General features: G+C 43.4%; 1 protein-coding gene across 1 annotated transcript; it reads left to right on the forward strand.

The window, feature by feature from the left end:
* The first annotated feature begins 3,600 nt into the window (after nt 1-3,600).
* NPY1R (neuropeptide Y receptor Y1) lies at nt 3,601-14,614 on the forward strand. The gene is made up of 3 exons (XM_060246572.1): nt 3,601-3,945; nt 13,089-13,943; nt 14,071-14,614. The coding sequence occupies exons 2-3, from the start codon at nt 13,248-13,250 to the stop codon at nt 14,527-14,529; spliced, it is 1,155 nt and encodes a 384-aa protein (XP_060102555.1). The 5' UTR covers nt 3,601-3,945; nt 13,089-13,247; the 3' UTR covers nt 14,530-14,614.
* The last annotated feature ends 4,151 nt before the right edge of the window (nt 14,615-18,765 follow it).

Genomic DNA, 18,765 nt, shown 5'->3' on the forward strand with positions numbered 1-18,765 from the left:
AGGTTAATGCTGCAGTCAATTTGACATTTTCTTTCCTTGTCGGGGAATTGTTCTATCAATACTTTCCCCCAGAGGTTTTGCATCTCTGTCAGTTTAGTGGTCCCCTGGATCAATGGTTAGGGCTGATGATTATTAACGACATTCTTTAGGCAATTTACTATGAGCCCTTGCCTCAGGTCAACTATAGCAGGTACCAAGCAAGGTGTGTTCATGCTATTTTTTTAAGTAATTTACTGTTGCTTCAGTCTTGTAGCTCTGAAATAAGAACCTGCAATAATGAGGCTTTTGCTGCTTGTATCCTAATTAAGGTTTTTAATCTGTATTTTTCAGGCAGCACCTAAAATTATTGGTGTATTAAACTTTGCGACAAAGTATTTGTTCACTGGGTGTTTTAACACCAATACTCCCTCTAAGCTTGTGAGCAAAAATTCTACTTTGTGAGCTACTGGCATTAAAGTTGTGAGCACGCACTTTGGCTACTGCATAAATTAGTTTGTTCTGGGACCATTTTTCCTGAGCTAAGGCAAAAATGTGTGAGCCAGAGGCTAAAAAAGGTGAGCTAGCTTAGAGCGAACACTGGGGGTTGCTCTTTGCTTTGCCTCCAAATCAAGGAACAGTTCACTCTGCTGCTAAATTTCCTTTGTATAATCCCACAGCACCAGCACCCAACACTGTTTTGAAAATGCAGCATTAACTGGACTGCACAAGTGGTGAGCCAGCAGCCCTCATGGCTGTACTTTTTCCAGAAGCCACCATGAGGGGAAATGACTACTTGTTCCCTGAGTCTACCTCCCAGTCCAGTTCATGCTAACTTTCTCCATGAAGCAATATGTACACCACCATGGGAGGACCTTAGCAGTGTGAACCCCATGAAGGAGAAGCTGCATTCTCTTACACTGAGTAAGGAAGGAGGCATAACTCAATCGCAATTATGAATACTCTGTAGCATCTGCAATTAAAAGGGGATCCTTGAAAAGTTGCTGCTGTTTAAGAGACGACAAGTAATCTAGATGTATCAGTAGTTTGTTTCTGTATAAGGCAGGTTTATGTTCAGTTTATCACACATTACATGCAAACATACTTATTACCTTAAAGTAAATATCCCCACCAGGGTATTTTTCTGGAAAAAGAGGTGCCAGAACTTTCAAGATGGGAATGAAGGAGAAACACACAGGTGTCCCCATGAACTTTTAAACATTTTTTGAGAATTTTGTTTCCACAAAGAGGTTCCAGAACTCCATTCTCTACCAAGTTCTTCCAGAAAAAAAAGCCCTGGTCCCCACACTTTGTGCAACTTAGAATGAGGGCAAATAATATTTCCACAATAAATAGAAATAGGTTGGTGAGTTTAGTGGGATTCATCACCAAATCCTGTAGGAGATTAACTGACTCCCACAGGTCAACAGCAATGATAGTCCACAGTGGACAAGAGCACCCCCCTTGGGAGTTGGTTCTAGGAAGAACAGGCCAATAAAAGTTGCCCTCCCCATATAGTCCTCTCCACATTCACAATATAATGGGCAGAATTTTCAGAACTCGTGTTTCTCATGGCCTTGAAGGAACTCTGCTATAGTCATCTGTTATAGTCTTGCTTAAGGCTGGAACTGGGAACACATCAAAGTCTACCAGTGAGAGCCAAGTTCAGCAATTGTTCCTTCTAGCCAGTTGCTCTGTTTTTTTATGAACTGGGGATGACATCTAGATCTTGCACTGAAAAGCCTTGGTGATATAAGAGCCTAAGGTGTCCATGTCTTTCTACAGCTAAAGTGTTCCCTTTGGAAGTGCAAAGAGTTACTGAAATGACTAACCCTACAACCAGGCATTTCTGGAGAGGCTGGGAACTGAGGAATACGAGCAGCTCAGATCCATCTGGGCTCAGTTTGTCTTCCTCTGCTTACAGGTACTTAAAGTGAGACCAGATCTGTGAGCCAAAGAGCTCTTGTCCCTTGCCTGGCACCCTGTGGCCTTGGACAAGCTGGCCAGTTGGATTCAGTACAGCTCAAAATGTAGTTGATAATTTTTTTAAAAAAATTAAAGTGTATCTTTTGCTTCTATAGTGTTTAGATTATATAACACACACACACACACACACACACACATACACATTGTTGTAAACTACTTACAGCCCCTATGGGGAGAAAAACAGTCAATAAATATGGTTTTAAAAATCAAAACAATCAAAAGCCATGCCACACAGCTGCAAAATGTACATATGGGAATGGAGGAGGACAAAAGAGTTTATGGATGAGGGAAATGTTCAAATATAAATTAAATGTTCAAATATAAGACATGCTTGCCACTTTGCATTTATTTAGCAGTTTGGAGAGCTTGAAGTCAGTCACAAACATTATCTTGCAATCTTTACAACAAGCCTATATGAAGTGAATTATGGTTCGATTTCCAGAAGTGCCACTGAATCCTTTGAAATTAGTGACTGGAGACAGCAGTCAATGCAGCCAGGGGAAAACAGAGGAACAGCCAAGCCCTCTTCCCTTATCGAGAAAGGTAGAGAATCAATGCTGTAAAACAAGTAAATGTGTACACACACCCACACCCAAAATGATTTCTAAAAGCTATTTTTCCCCAGATGGGGCTCTAATACTGGAAGTAATCCCTGTGAAAAGAAAAGCAGCTTGTGGCAGAAAAATGTAGTGTGAGGGCAGGGTCTGCTTTCCCCTTCTGCCCTCAAGCTGGGCTTTAAACCTCTTCCAGTCCTGCTTTCCAAGGAATCAGCAGGGGCCAGACTGGTATTTCTCCTCACACCTTTATTATCCATGTATTACAGACAGAAGCTGAGGCTGACGGCAGCTGGCTTGCTTAAGGCTACCTAGTACAGATATAATCACAGAGGGGATGCTCATGGGGCAGTGTGTGTGTGGCAGAAATCCTGAATCCTAGCTTTGTCTTCTTTTTTCTTTGGATTTTTCATAGCCAGGCCTCAGATTCAGCAGCAGCTTACAGGAGCACAGCTCCTGAACCTGAGAGTTCCTCCTCTTGTCCATTGTAGGTGCAGCTGCATAACAATCCCTGGATTAGGAGGGTGGGCAGCCAGCCAGCCACCAGGAGCTCTGCCACACCCCCAGCAGCCCTCATTAACCCCCGGAGAAGCCCATGCCACCCTTTCTCCACTTATGTGCTTTTGGGCAGTGGGTGGTTTGCTGGCCGTTTGACACACACATGGATCTCTAGCCAGCCTAAGCAGGCCGTCCTCACCTGGGGCTCTCATTTCTTGCATTGGGTTACTTTTGGCTGGGGAGGGCATATGCTAATGAGTTATGAGCTCCACCACCTATTTTTCTACAAAATGACCCCTGCTCATAGCCTTTAAGCTAGTCAAGGTTTTGTTTTTTAAAGTCAGCTGAAATGGGGTGCTGGCCTGTCTGCATGTGAACCAAGATCAGAAAACCAGACCCTTAGGCATCCCTTCCAGTACTAACTGAAGTTACCATTATCAACCTCGTGTAAGCACGCTTAATGACTGTTTTACATAACTGCATGGCACTTCGATGGCACGGCAGTGATGCATTTTGGCCACGAGGTGGCGCTGACTTGCAAATCACCGTGCCAGAAAGCCCAGATTGCAAAAAAAAGCATTTGGGAACTGTCTCCCACTCCTGAGAGAGAAACTCAGTGCGTTCTCCTCTCTCCGGCAGTTTCAACACTTAATTACATTTATTTCAGAATTACTAGGCAACCCACCTCCAGATGTGTAGTTTAAAGGTGATGTGCGTGCGCCCGGATCTTCATATTCTGCACTGCACATCATGTGATATTGGATAAGGTGGAGTTCAGCTTTAAGGGGGACGCCTCTTTCCCAATCTCCTAGATCAGTGGTGGGCAAATGCCAACAGATCTGCCCTCTTTTGCCTCGCTCCCCTTCAGCGACCTGCCCTTCTGCTTCAGACTCTGCTATGATTTCAAGAACTGGATCAAAGCAGTATCCCGGTGAGAATCTCTTACGGTTTTATGTTCTTGTGCTTTACTTAATTTTTAAAAGATATCTTGCAGCATGTTTTTAGCACATCGGTTGCATGGTAGTGGCTGACAGATGGCTAGCAAAGAGCGTGCTGCGAAAGCTGGCACGTGTCGCTCGGTGTTTCATAAGTCCGGAGAGAATAAGCTTCCACAATAGTTTTCTAGTGGATTTTAGCCCTCGGGGTTCGCTGTAGTTTCACACCTTTGAACAGCCTCAAACTTCTGAACAAATCCTTGGAGAAAATGGAGACAGGGACAGAGAGCTCTGAGTGAACCGGCGCAACTGTCTCGTGAGTCCTGAAGCTTTCTCCCCCTTTCTGATCTCTCTGGGGGTCAGCACAGATCTAGCGCAGTTTGGCGGTTTCTCTTCGGAGACCCCCGGCACAAGCAAGCTGTCACACGAAGGTCGATGTAGGCAGGAGCATCTTCGTCGCCCGGGAAGCTGTCGGGTGGGAGCCGGGCTGGACGGCGTGTCAATTTCACCCGCGCGGTTGCTTCTCTCTCCCACGATTGCAGGAATGGGGCCGTGTGGAAGCGGCGGATGCGGGGAGAAAAGACCCGGGGTTCACAGCCAAGCACATTGCCTTACTGTCCGATCTTTGCTTGGGGGGAAGCGGGAGATTGGAGGCTTCAGGGAAAAGTCAGCCGTCGCCGTGTGCGCCAGCGAGAAGTCAGGTCCCGCTTTGCTTTTATAGCAACCCATCAGGGCTTAGGAGAGGCGAATTTTTTCCGCCAACGCTTTTCTTTCGGGAGGGACAACAGCCCGCCTCCTCCAGTTGAACCTTGACCAACAGGCCGTCCAGCGCTTTGGGCTCCCAGGACCGTCCCGTAGTTAATGTTTACAGCAGCAGGCGATCCGCTCCCGGGTTTCTCCCCTCCCCGTGAGATCAAGACCCCCCGCGAGGCGCCCAGAAGAGAAATGGCCCTGCTGGCTGGAATACATGGAAAGGGAGACCGGTGGGTGGGGAGGTGGCCCTCAAAGCCGGAGGGGGGGGGGTGGGCTATTCTCCCCGACTCGGCATTTGCTTGGCCACTTTAGAGTCTGACACAGACGAAGTCAGAGGTAGTTTTCTCAGCCGCAGAAAGGGGGAGAGAATAGGGGGGAGAGAACTTCCCAAACAGACGAGGTGAGGCGAGCCACGAGCCGCAAACGATGCCCGCTCGGAAGGAGATCGTGTCCTTGTTTGAGGCCATCCACAGCCCCGCAAGGGGGGCTAGGCTCCAGCTGCTGGATCTGGCAAAGCCGGCCGGGCCTCCTCCGCCTGGGCACTCAGAAGTAAGTCCCGCTTCATCCGATGGTAAGTCCATGGATGTCTATTTCCCGGCAAGCGTGCCTAAGGAGGCAGCTTGAGACCCCCGCGTCCAACCCCGCAATGCACGACACTGCTGCAAGTGCCGTCTGTCCGTGTGAATGTTTACTCCCACCACGGGTTTCGGTCCTCTTACTCCGACGTAAGCGGGCCTCGGATCTCCCCTTTAGTGCAGGATGCATGCAGGTGGAAGAAGTCCTACAAGGAAAGGCCGGACAGCCTCAGAGGTACCTTCTCCGGAGCCAACAGGAAGGCCTGCTTCCAAGGGGTGGCACCTCGGTTGGGAGCTGCGCAATCGGATCCTATAGTTGTTTGCGCAGAAGTAGGGAGTCCAGGAGGTCTTGCTGGATGAACGGAGCCGCCCTTGCAGATGCAGCCTTGGCCGCCTTGGCTTCATTTATGGACTCCCCCCCCTTGTGCCTTTGAACAAAACCAAATAGTTGGGAGGTTGGTCAACAGCTGGCCTGATCCTCCAGGGCTGTTGCGTTTGAGGCAGGATTTGAAAAGAGGCAGTTGTTACTAGTGGCAGGCAATAGTCAAGATTCCCTTCAGGAAATGGTGATGCTTTGTAAGCCTGGTCGATTGGGCCCGGCTGGAGAACCTTGGCAGGTGAGGGGCGAACCAGAAGTTTTGTCTGATAGGCAAGAGGGTAGAATGGGCACACATGTCTGTAGTACGGACAGGCAGGTCCTGGTTCTCTCTAGTTAAGTGGGATTCTTGCCTAACAGTGCCATGCTAAGCAAGTCTACTCAGAATCCTACTGAGGCTTACTAACTGAGGCTTGGTCCCGAGGAAATGTTTTTAGGAATACACTATAAATCCCTACAAAATGAGAAAGTGAAGCTTGACCATCCTCTCTCCAGGAACCCCCGCCTTTAACTCATGGGCCTTTGGAGTAGCTGCTGTTGAATGAAAATTTACACTTTTCTGTTCAGGTCAAAACCCACTTGGGCCTTGGTTCAATGGACACCTTGCGTGAAGAAGGCTTTCTGTTATGCATAAGAGGGAGTAGGATCCTAGTTTATGACTGGTATTCCTTTCCAGATAGCTCATATTCTCCCAGCCACTTTCAGCTTTCATGCCAGGCCCGGTTTACAAGAAATGCAAGTCAATCCCAAAGGAACCTTTTTTGTTGGAGTAAAGTGCATGCAACAGAGCTGTTCTCACGGCAGTTGCCCAGCTGCAAAGACCACTGGAACCATTTTGGAGTTCCGCCTGATTAGAAGCAAATACTCTTGCTGAAAAGGATCCTGTCTGGCACTGATGAACTCACCAATTCAGTGTTGTGGAAGCAAGGAAAATCCCAGGCAATATGTGACCACCACTTAGAGGTTGAAGCAAACGGGGCCATATTATTGCTGAGTTGTTTTGCTTTGATTCCCCCCCATATGTACCCCGGAGAGCACTGAGGTCTGGTTCTCAGAACTTATTAACAATCCCTGGGCCAAGAGAAGTTAGGTTGAAGGCCACTAGGGAGCAGGCCTTCTCGCTGATAGCCCCTCGTTGGTGGAATGACCTTCCAGAGATGGTGCGAGCCCTGCGGGACCTGAACCAATTCCGCAGGGCTTGCAAAACATTTCTTTTTCAGCTGGCATTTGAGACATCATGTGGTAATTGAGACGGAACCTGATTAACGAACAGCCATCTTAAATACATCAGGACTATATCAATTTAGCACCTATTTTATATTTTATATGTTTTTATGTATTTTAAATAACTTATCTGTAATTAATGTTTAAATTGTTATGTTTTATGAATCATGAGATTCCCATGTCGGTTATATTGTTCAATGTGAATCATGGGACTCCCGTGTCTGTTAGCCGCCCTGAGCCCGCTTTGCGGGGAGGGCGGGATATAAAAATAAAATATTATTATTATTATTATTATTATTATTCTCAGCCTCATCATAAACTGTGTTTAGCATAGATCCAAATAGGCAGCCGCGTTGGTCTGAAGTGGTAGAACAAAATAGGAGTCAATTGCACCTTTAAGACCAATGTAGTTTTATTCAGAACGTAAGCTTTCGTGTGCATGCACATTTCTTCAGAAAAGGAATGAGTTACAGTAAGCATAGCTGGTGGGATTTGGAATGCCAAGTGGTACAAAGTTAAAAACCAATAGCAGAATAGTAAAATTAACAAATTCAGAAAACCTTTAATCTGAGGTTGCATTAGCGTGGGAAACCATAAAACAGTAACATGTCAGAATGAAAACTGAAAACAGTTCAACATATCATCAACAACTTACAACCTCTATTGAATAGTGACAGCTCTCTTTCAAAAGTATTGGAGGTAAACCTTTTCTTGCACACAGACAGCCCCCTAATCTCAAACAACTCCTCCCCCACAACAATACAGCATCTCATCTGAGCATGGACACTGGTACCAGAGCTTGCAATAAACCCAAGTGCCAACTTTGCTGCCACATACACCCAGACAACACAATCACTGGACCTAACAGCATTAACTACACCATCTCAGGCTCATTCACTTGTTCATCTTCCAACATTATATATGCCATTAAATGTCTTCTTTTTGACCCAGGTTTATTAGCAATAGAATAATTAACAGGCATTCCCACATTCTGACATGTTACTGTTTTATGGTTTCCCACGCTAACACAACCCAGTTCAAAGGTTTTCTGAATTTGTTAATTTTACTGTTCTGCTATTGGTTTTTAACTTTGTACCACTTGGCATTCCAAACCCCACCAGCTATGCTTATTGTACTCTGCTTACTGTACCTCATTCCTCGTCTGAGAAGTGTGCATGCTCATGAAAGCTTACGTTCTGAATAAAGCTACGTTGGTCTTAAAGATGCAATTGACTCCTGTTTTGTGTTTAGCATAAAAAGAGACTGCTCGGTTGTGTCTGTTTGAAGTCCGTGGATGTCTATATTGATTTGCTCTCTCTTAAAAATCTCTTTAATTTTCCATCCTGTCCTTTTTATGCCTCTCTCAGTAAGGCTGCCCTTTCTCTGCTAGACTTCAACTCTGACTGAGATTAAAGCGTTCGGGAGACCTCATTTGTCTTTAGCCCCCTACCATTCCTTCATGGGTTCGGCAGGAATATTAACTACGAAAGAGTGTACTTCAAAAAGGAGCCTTGGGAACAACTTTGCTACAATGTGCCTTTGCTTGTCTTTTGTATACTCCACAATTTTTTACAAAAAGGAGACACCATGGCAGAAAGAGGATAGGGAGATTCAAAAACAAATAGTCAAAGGGAATCACCAATCACTACAAAAGCAGTTGAAACCAGTCTTTGTTGCAATTGTATCTCCACAAAGCAGTTAATTTTCTTAATACGGACCTGCATAGTTACTGATTTGAATGTTATGGAGTACATATGTTGGGTCTGAGGTCTGCAACTAGTGTGTAAGAAGTTGTAGATTCGGTAAGGCTGGCCAGGTCCCATGTGCACAATGCCAGATTCAGATCTAGGGTTGCCATCCTCCAGGTGGGGACTGGAGATCCCCTGCTTTTACAACTGGTCTCCAGCTGGCAAAGATTAGCTCCCCTGAACAGTGCTGGATTAAACCCTGTGGAGGCCCCTAGGCAGTCAAATTCTTGGGGGCCCCTTTGCAAATTATCTCAGAGCTGGAGTGCCTGCCTCACTGCCCATTGCCCCTGCTGCAGCCTGCAGGCACCTTTTGACAAAGCATGACTGCCAACCTATGGGGGAGAGGCAGAATGAGGCAAACTTGGTGATGATGCTAGCAGCAGCCTCACCAGGCAAACTGGGCAAAGAGCGGCTCAGTTGCTGGCTGCATATGCAGGCTTCAAGAGCTGCAAGCTGGGGGGAAACTGGGGAGGGGGAGCCAGGCCAGGGCTCCTAAAGGCATGGGGGCCCATAGGCCAGTGCCTACTTGGCCTAATTGTTAATCCAGCCCTGCCTCTGGAGAAAATATGTTGATATTTACCCCTGGAGAAAATGGCTGCTTTGGAGGGTGGGCATTGGACCATGCTGAGGCCCCTTCTCAAACCCTGTCCTCTCTTGGACCCATCCCCCAAGGTCTCCACATATTTTCCAACACAGATCTGACAGCCTTATTCAGATCACATGTATGGTATGGTCAGAAAAAAAAGCTTAAACCTCACCCTCCCATGCACACCATTTTCTTGACCTGAAATGGGACAAGGGTGTGCTATTTGACCCATTTGGGAACCGTGCATATACCTGTTCCAAACCTGCCATGATTCAATCCAAACCAATTAATACATATGTGAGAACTGAAGGGAACCCTCAAACCATATCTGACAGTGACACAGGGTAGGGAACCCAGACGCAACGTTTGTACGCCATAATATATGAATTAACAAACACAGCCCACTGGCCAGGAGTTGTGTTTCATCAGCTGATTTTTGTCAACCTAATCTGTACCCTCACCCTCCAGAAATTCAGCAAGTCCCTTCTGAGTCAACATTCAGAGCTGATTTCTTTTTCTTTTTTCTAAATTCAAGTTGGTGGGTCCAAAGTAGTCATAATCTTTCCCATTTTCATCAAGCATCAACACTGTAACTTTTTTCAGTTTTGTAACTGTGAGGCTGGCCGGTCATGAGCTTGGCTGAAGATCCTGTCTCAGGGGCTGAGTGCAGAGTGCAAGTTAAATGCAACACTTTTTGCCCCAAATATGTCACCTCTGAGTTCTTACAGCAGAGGCAATGACTGAGAGAGAATTTCCTTGAAGATGGCACAGCTGTGCATATTCATAAAGCAATCATTTTTGCTATCTTTTTCAAAATGATGCTGCACTTTCTCTAACAAGCCTTCTCCTCAGGTGCTGAGGGAAATCAGCTCTAAGATGGAAGTTGGCCTATCCAGTGCATCCAGGTTCCTTGAGTGGATCTTATTAGGAAGTACCATGTTAGGGACATTTCTCTGGTATTCCTTCTTCAGGAACACCCGACTAGCCGTAAAACTTAAATAGAATTATGCCATTCCAAGCCCACCAGCTTCAATGGATTTAGGAGGGATTTAGGAGGGTATCTGCTTAAGATAGCACTTAACCAGTTTTGAGAAAGAAAAGGCAGAAACATTAAGGTTCAAATAAATAACTCATGTAATGTAGTGAGTTCAGCCGTGGGTAAGATGCAACTTAATTTTATTTGAATTGGGACTGGGGAACACAGGCAAACACACAGGGAAGATATATGTAACTCTGCCCAAAACACACCCAATTAGATGGTGGGAAATCACCTTATTGGTCTCTCCAGGATCCTATAGTTTGCATATGACAGTTACAGGGAACAGCCAATCAGAGCGTAGGCAATAGGATCCTGGAGGGCAGAAGCATGCTTCCTACTAAACTATTTACAATACATAACGACTCATATCAGCAATGCAAATGTTTTCAATCACCAAGTTTGCTATGTATGAATTTCTTCTTCCTTTCTACTTGGTGAAGAATTCTGTGAAACATAAAAGCTTGCCTACTCAACATCTTCCCAACGTGGTTGCTTTACTCAGGAATATTCCTGCAACCTAATTATCACAGTGTCAAGAAGCTAGTTCAAGAGAACTGCTGAATTTTGAAATGTTTATGATGATCCATGGTAGGCCTCTTTTCTTATATGATCCTGTGGTAAAGAATGGCATGGTGTAAGGGAGAAGCTATGCAGCATTGTACATACTCATAACACATTTTATGTTCATTTTAATGAAAAAGAAATAAGAAGGATCAGTAAAGTCATATCTGAAAAATGCCCCGTTAACTCATATTCTGCATCTTCATGGGAAAACATTCTTATAAACAACAGTACTCAGCCTTTCATCCTTCTGAGGTCGGTAAAACGAGTACCCAGCTTGCTGGAGGGAAAGTGTAGATGGCTGGGGAAGGCAGTGGCAAACCACCCCATAAAAAGTCTGCCGTGAAAACGTTGTGAAAGCAACGTCACCCCAGAGTTGAAAATGACTGGTGCTTGCACAGGGGACCACCTTTACCTTTTTATATTCTGATAAACAACAAACATTTTTATAAATAATAATATATAAACATTATAAACATCATTATAAACAACAATAAGCAACACAGTGCCCTGTTCATTGCCTTATAGTGAACAAAAACAACATCAAAACATAATTCCAGATGAGCAGCTATGATAATCTGTAGCAGCAAAATACCTAACAACTAGTTAAAAACATTCAAACCTATCTTGGTTCCTCAAAAGACTAGAAACTGACAGCCCAATCCTGTGTGTTAAAAACTGCCACTGAGATCAGTGAGGGTTACTCCCAAGTGAGTGTGTATAAGCTTGCAGCCTCAATGTTTTACATGTTAGGTGAAGTGGTCAGGATCAGTCATACCACACACAACACTTTCTGCGATCTGATTTCAGAATCATAGATGGAATATTGACCATGTTCTTTGAATTCTGGTAACATGAGAACAAATCACATTGCCAGCAGTTGGACAGATCTCTCACAAAGCTTTTGTCTGCCTGCTTGATAGGTGGCTGATTCTTTATGGACCCTCCATTTGATTTCATTGATGCTTGGTCCTCTTACGGCAAATTGCATTACCATTTCAACAGTGAGCGGCATGGATGCTTTCTTGCTGTGTATCTGCACTGTGCTATTTCTGAATAAAGAACAGGATTCTCCTAAGCAGAGTTACACCCTTCTAGCGCCAAAGGATTTAGAAGGGTGTAACTCTGCTAAGAACATCATAGTGTTTTGAATATGACAAGGAACTGGCACTGATGTTGTTTTGTTGATTTTTAGTGGATATTTGAGTTGACCACTAGCCTGTGTCTGCTGTGGAAATCTTGTATGGGAGGGAAGGCAGCATGATATAGCCTGATCATGAAAGCAAAGCAGGGTTGTTACTGAGAAGGGAAACTGCCAAGGAAGACTCTGCAGAGGAAGGCAATGGCAACCCCCCTCTGCTTCTTGCTTGCCTTGAAAGCCCCTTGCTGGGATCATCATAAGTCAGCACTTTACACGCACACAGGATCTGATATACTCTCCATTTATTTTATGTTGCGCTGTTTTGTGATTTCCAAATTGTGCCACCAGGACTTTAATGGATATCCGAGTGTTATTAGAACAGCATAACAAAACCCCTGTAATTTCCTCATTCTCAACCCGCTTGCAACTCTGTGCCTTATTTGCAATGCCAACTCCTATTTGCTATGCTAAACTGCACTAAAGCTCTGTTTGAACATATCAGGATTTCTTCATAAACTCATCCTTATAGTCTTACTTAAGTATTGTTCTCAAGTTCTTAGATTCCATGGGAAGGGAGTTTGCTGATGTGCCTGTGGCCCTCCTGCTAGCTTTGTGTACAATGTGTTGTATCTAAATGAAGTACAAAAGGTACCCAAGAAGTCTCTCACTTACCATTTAACAGTGTAATAAGACTGGAGTGGGGAGATCAAGGAAAATAAATTGTGCTCCTAGCGCTTTTTATAAAAAATAAAATCATTCCCAAAAAGGTAAGGTATAAACCTTTTCTTTGCTTTTTCAGAAAAAGCAAAATGGGTAGTGGGGATATTTTAGATCTGATAAATACTTTTCCTGCATAAGAACTAGGAGTTGAGATCTAGTGCTCTTAGTATCCTCAGCATTTTTTTTGGTTCTGTGCTCAGGGATAGATACAGTGCACCCACCATATAGTTTAATTTACAAGTGGTAATTTGTGTCACAGAAATGCTTCCATAATTGAGAATAATGGCATATTCCTGGCAGGAAATGGAAGGATAGTTCTCAAGGAAGTCCCCTGGGTTTAGCACCAGAAAATGCCTTCTGCCATGTCTTAACAGCCAGAAAAATAAATGTGTGCCTTCTTTTTTTAACCTTTGCAGATGGTGCAAGCCTATCAATAGCATGAACATTTCTGCGGCAGCTTTTGCTAGGAGCCTGTTATTTGGATAATGAGAAAAATCTGACCTCTTGAATGTGTTCTTGAGAAATCCACTGTTGTTTCAGATTACAGCTTGGCCCGTGAGCAGGAGCAACCCATCATGAATAAATCACTTCTCTCCTTGACTGGAAACTATTCTATTCAGAATGTCTCAGAAGAGACTTCCAGACTCTCGCGCTTTGAGGATGAAGACTGTCATGTGCCATTGGCAATGGTGTTCACCTTGGCCCTGGCTTATGGGGCTGTTATCCTTCTCGGCATTTCTGGAAACCTGGCCTTGATCATCATCATCTTAAAACAGAAGGAGATGCGCAATGTTACCAACATCCTCATAGTCAACCTATCCTTTTCAGACCTTCTCATTACCATCATGTGTCTTCCCTTCACATTTGTATATACTTTAATGGACCACTGGGTTTTTGGGGAGGCCATGTGCAAGTTGAATCCTTTTGTGCAGTGCGTCTCCATCACAGTCTCTGTTTTCTCTTTGGTCCTCATTGCTGTTGAGCGCCATCAACTGATTATCAACCCCCGTGGCTGGAGACCAAACAACAGACACGCCTACATAGGAATTGCTGCCATCTGGATTCTTGCACTGGCCTCATCTTTGCCTTTCTTAGTATATCACGTACTCACTGATGAACTGTTCAAAAATATAACCATAGAGGAATACAAGGGCAAATATGTGTGCTTGGATTCATTCCCTTCAGAGACTATCAGGTTGTCATATACCACAGCTCTCTTGATCATACAATACTTAGGACCTCTTTGTTTTATATTTATTTGCTACTTAAAGGTAAGTGAGAACTTGTTTGTGATGTGTCTTCTCTGTCTGATTTTTCTCTTCTTTTCTTTCCAAAGAAAATATTGGTAGGTGACAGTTCTAGGTCACACAGTTGTTGAATTTTTTTGTTTTCCCACAGATATACATACGCCTAAAAAGAAGGAGCAACATGATGGACAAGATGCGAGATAATAAATACCGATCCACCGAAACGAAAAGGATCAACATCATGCTTATGTCTATTGTGGTTGCATTTGCAGTTTGCTGGCTGCCTCTGACCATCTTTAATACAGTCTTTGACTGGAATCACGAAATTCTACCAGGTGCAACTTGCAGCCATAACTTGTTGTTTTTAATCTGCCACCTCACAGCAATGATCTCAACCTGTGTGAACCCCATTTTTTATGGGTTCCTCAACAAAAACTTCCAAAGGGACTTGCAGATTTTGTTTCGCTTCTGTGATTTTAATGTAAGGGATGATGATTATGAGACAATAGCTATGTCCACAATGCATACAGACATTTCCAAAACCTCGCTGAAACAATCCAGCCCCATCGCCTTTAAGAAAATCAGTGACAATGATGATGAAAAAATATAATTGAACTGTGACTGAGTTCAAAGGACAAGCACAATCTTATAAAGAAATGGATCTCTTTCTCTCTTTCCCCATAAGGAAGTATGAAATTCACTGTCCTGTTCACTGGTTCATTTTCTTTTTGCTGCTGGTAAAAATTAGAACAGTTTTATCTAATTTTATCTAATAAGGAATGTTGGACCTCTTTCTGCTTGCAGTTTCCATTAGGTGTTGTTGCCTTGCATATTTATACATTTCTATACTAAGATTTATTCTGTATTTATTTAAAAGGACACTCCGTCATTGGTAATGTTTAAATCCACCCAGAGAAAAAAAAGAATCCCTAATGCTTCACTAAAGCCTACAACATAAAGTCTTTTCTCGTACAGAATTAGGTCGGTGCTATCTGGCCAGCTGTTTTTGTGTTGGAAAAGTACTATATGCCAGGATTGTCAGATTGTCTAGAAAGCACTATTTAGAAGCCTACAGATTAAACTAAAACAAATGGCTCTGGACAGCTGAATTATTTAAAGGTATAAATAATACAGGACATAGAACATCAGGATAAAAATAAAATAAATGACACATTCTGAACACAATACAGCTGAATTTCAGCACTAGAGTGGGAAGCATAAGCACATTTAAAGGGGGGCAAATTGCATACTTCAATGGAACTAATTTCTGAAATAAGAGTAGTTATGATCACACTGCATGTTACATGGATATTAGCAAGATCGTTCACCACATGGTTAACAGTTTCTCATTTAATTTAATGAAAGTCACAGTTCAATCTTAAATAGAATCACAGCCTTCTAGGCCAGTGGACTTAGAAGGGTGTCTCTTTGCTTAGGATTGCACTGTTACGTGTGTAACTAGTTATATTACAGCAACTGATGGACTTTTAGGATAGAAACTAAATACAGCTCAATTGCAGTAATCATATAACTACACTAAAGTTGAATGACCATGACCAAACTATGATTGATTGTCAAATAATACTCATCAAAGTCCTAATTTATGTGGTTCAACGTTTGACACAGTCGAGTCATGCTAGGTAGTCAAAATGGCCCTGGAGCCTGCACTGCATGATTAATATGACATGGCTGCATCATGTGATGCATCATATCAGTTCAGTGTTGTAATCCTGCCAAGCCACAGGGGCAAATCAAGAAGGCAAAGAGGTGGCAGTATTCTCTGAACCCTTCCCATGGCTGCCACTTCTTCTTGGCAGGGGCTGTCATTGCCTCCTTGCCAGCCATTGTCTCCTTATGTAGAGTTTATTGTAGCTGCTGTGGTTGAGTCAGGACCACCTTTGTGAGAGAAAAGAGGCATGAACATTGTAAAGACAGGCTTGAGCACAGCAACTGTTCCCTACCATCCTCAGACTTGGCCTTCCTCTGCACACCCAACTAGTGGTGAATACAACAGAGTCATTCATGGAGTCCTCCTGCATCACTGCCTGTAAAGGCCATTCTGAGGCGCAGTGGTCCTGTCAAACATGACTTGGCCCCACTGTCTGCAGCAGCAGACCACCAGGAGTTTTTGGGGGAAGTTAAATTTTTCCTCCATCCCTGGGATCAGTGCGCAATTGCTGAGTCTCAGCCTGATGGACAATCCTGTCCATATGTTTACAAAAGCAATAACAGGTTTTTGAATAAAATATGTTCCTGATGACCTGATATTGTTCATATTCATTCATTCACTAGCATAATTACATCATTAGGCCATGGACTATGTTCAGGCTTCATGTTATATAAAACCTAATGTAATATGGTAGCCAAACCTATCAAATAGTTCCTATTAAGGAGCTATTAAACAGCTCCTTTAAGAATTTTGATTGAAGCCTAATAAAATTGTTTGTGAATCCTTGTTATCCAGCAACTCTGGTTCATGCACAGAGGCTCTGTTGTGCACCCCAGAGTTTGTACCAGCAATTTGTATGAGTGGGCACTGTCCCTTTCACATAAAATTCAGGGATATCTCGTGCATGCAATGGGAATGCCAACATGGAGCAGTTCCTAAATACTGAAATGAATGTGGCACCCCCTTCTCACATAATCCACTTGGGGTCTTGCAGAGCTTTGGACTGAAGTGCAGAAGTCTACTGTACAGTCTTGTATATAATAGTCTTGTATTTATTATATTAAAAGGCTTTTGGTATCTCAAGTTACAAAACTAGATCCATCCTATATCAACGTTAATTTGCTGAAGCAACCAGAGAGGCTCTGCTTCCATACAGCGTTAGGTATCATATCAATGCCATTAAGAAAGGCTTCCATATAATTTAGTGCCTGACAGTAAAATAAAAATGCTTAGGACACACGGACCAGCCATGAGGCTTGTTTACACTGATCTCCTTTGTTTTCATTCACCCTCTTGTGTCAAAGGTGCTTAGTGCAAGTAACAACCAGCCTTCATAATGGTAATGAATTTTATATACTGTAGATTGCCAAGAACGAAGGTTACGGGAATGGAAATATTTAGCCTTTTCCCAGGGTTTTGAAAACAAAATTGTGCCTTGTGCAGTATTTCAAATAATGAGATACACAGTATGTGATAATAGTGTGCCCTTTATACTAACATCAATTGAGGTATCACTTTATTTTTGCCATCTTTTCTTACTTGTTTTTAAAGGCATCAAGACAATTACTGTACATAAAATGTATACAACTGTGCATGTTGGTTTCAGCCCTACTTGTTTGAAACTCACTTTCTGCTTTGTGGTAACCTAATCACTGTTAAGAACAGGGATGCTCATATATATATTTGGTCTCAACCCTGCATCCTGACAAGTATACCAAAGGCATTCATTCTGAACAATATATTTTCTGGCTGCTTTGCTCATTCAGTTCTGAAGTCCAATTAACAGTTTGGGCATGAGCCAGTCCAATGTGAACCCCACCCTCGGCCATTATATTCAGAAGTAAGACCCACCAATTCTAACAGGTCTTACTCCCAAGCAAGTGTGCATAAAACTACAGCCTCACAATCATTTAAGTTCTATTAATTCACAGTGCAACCCTAAACAGAGTTCTACCCTTCTAAGCCCTTGAAGTATAAGCCTGCCAAGGATTACATTGTAAATTTTTCCTGTTGTGATCAATGGAATTCAGGATGGTTTGCTTTGGACTAAATCTACTGTTACTGGAGTGGGCAAAAGTATTTTCAGTGCAAGCATGCCAATTGATACTTAATGTGGGCTAAGTTTTGTGAGATGATCGCGGTGGCACAATTTAAAACTGTTACACTTCTTTGAAAAAGTTGCTATATTACTAATAAATTGTGGCAGCATCTACAGTAGGAAAGCATGCAATGGCTATAGCAGTCTTCTTTTTTCTACTTGTCCAGTGCAGAACTGTTCTAGAAGGCACACCAATTTTATTGTCATTGAGAATTGCTGTGTTCAAGTGAGAGCCACTGATTTTTTATATATATAGAAGGGATAGAGTAGCCTGAGAAACTGATTTGTGCTGAAGTACCAGTAACCTTATTTCTCTTCGCAGAAGAAGTTCATGCCTTATACCTGTGTTGGGGTATCTCATTGTACAGCTTAGAAGGATCCAATGAGCAATTTACAGTCATGGCCAGAGACTTGCTGTAGTCCAATGGAACATTTTAAAGAACAGCTCACATCCCCATCTACTCCCATAACACAGATTGGTTTTGACAGTCTCCATTTCAAAAGCTGTTTGCCATGGAATGTGAATGTGTGTTGGAATCCTGAGAGAGAGAAATAAAAAATTCTAAAGCTACCTTAAGTTCATAGGTCTAAGCTTCCCATCCTCCCCCATCAAATCTTGGCATCCCCCCCCCCTCCCGAAACAATGTCTATTAACATGGCAAAAATGCTTGGATTGTGCTGCTTAAAGTGACATTGAGGAATTCTTGTAAGGGAACATGAGCAAGCGTCAGTATTAGCAACATTTTCTTGACTGCAGCTAGACATGATGGCAGCAGATGTGTCTGTCAGAACAAGGCTGTCGCATTCTTGTAAAGCTGGGCAGGGAATGAGATGGGAAGGGGAGGGACGGCAGATGGGTGCTGAATCTTTCCCGTGGCTTCCTTTTTGCCTCCCTGTATCCCGTCCTTCAAGCCAAGCCCAGGTAAACTGGCAAAATCACAGGAGCCTCTTCTACAGCTTGGGAGAGGAAAGCCACTGCTTTCGCTACTGAAAAATGCAGATGTAGGTAGCTGAACTAAGCAGTGAGTTAACTGGTTATGTTTTTTTTTTTTTTTCCAATCCAGGGTCTGTGGAGAAAA

The sequence above is a fragment of the Heteronotia binoei genome, chromosome 9, assembly GCF_032191835.1.
Source record: "Heteronotia binoei isolate CCM8104 ecotype False Entrance Well chromosome 9, APGP_CSIRO_Hbin_v1, whole genome shotgun sequence".
Taxonomy (NCBI): domain Eukaryota; kingdom Metazoa; phylum Chordata; class Lepidosauria; order Squamata; family Gekkonidae; genus Heteronotia; species Heteronotia binoei.

Bases quoted from the DNA above. Each gene is read 5' to 3' on its own strand.
- NPY1R (XM_060246572.1), top strand. From the start codon at position 13,248: ATGAATAAATCACTTCTCTCCTTGACTGGAAACTATTCTATTCAGAAT. The intron at 13,944-14,070 runs GTAAGTGAGAAC...GTTTTCCCACAG, and splicing joins TATTTATTTGCTACTTAAAG to ATATACATACGCCTAAAAAG.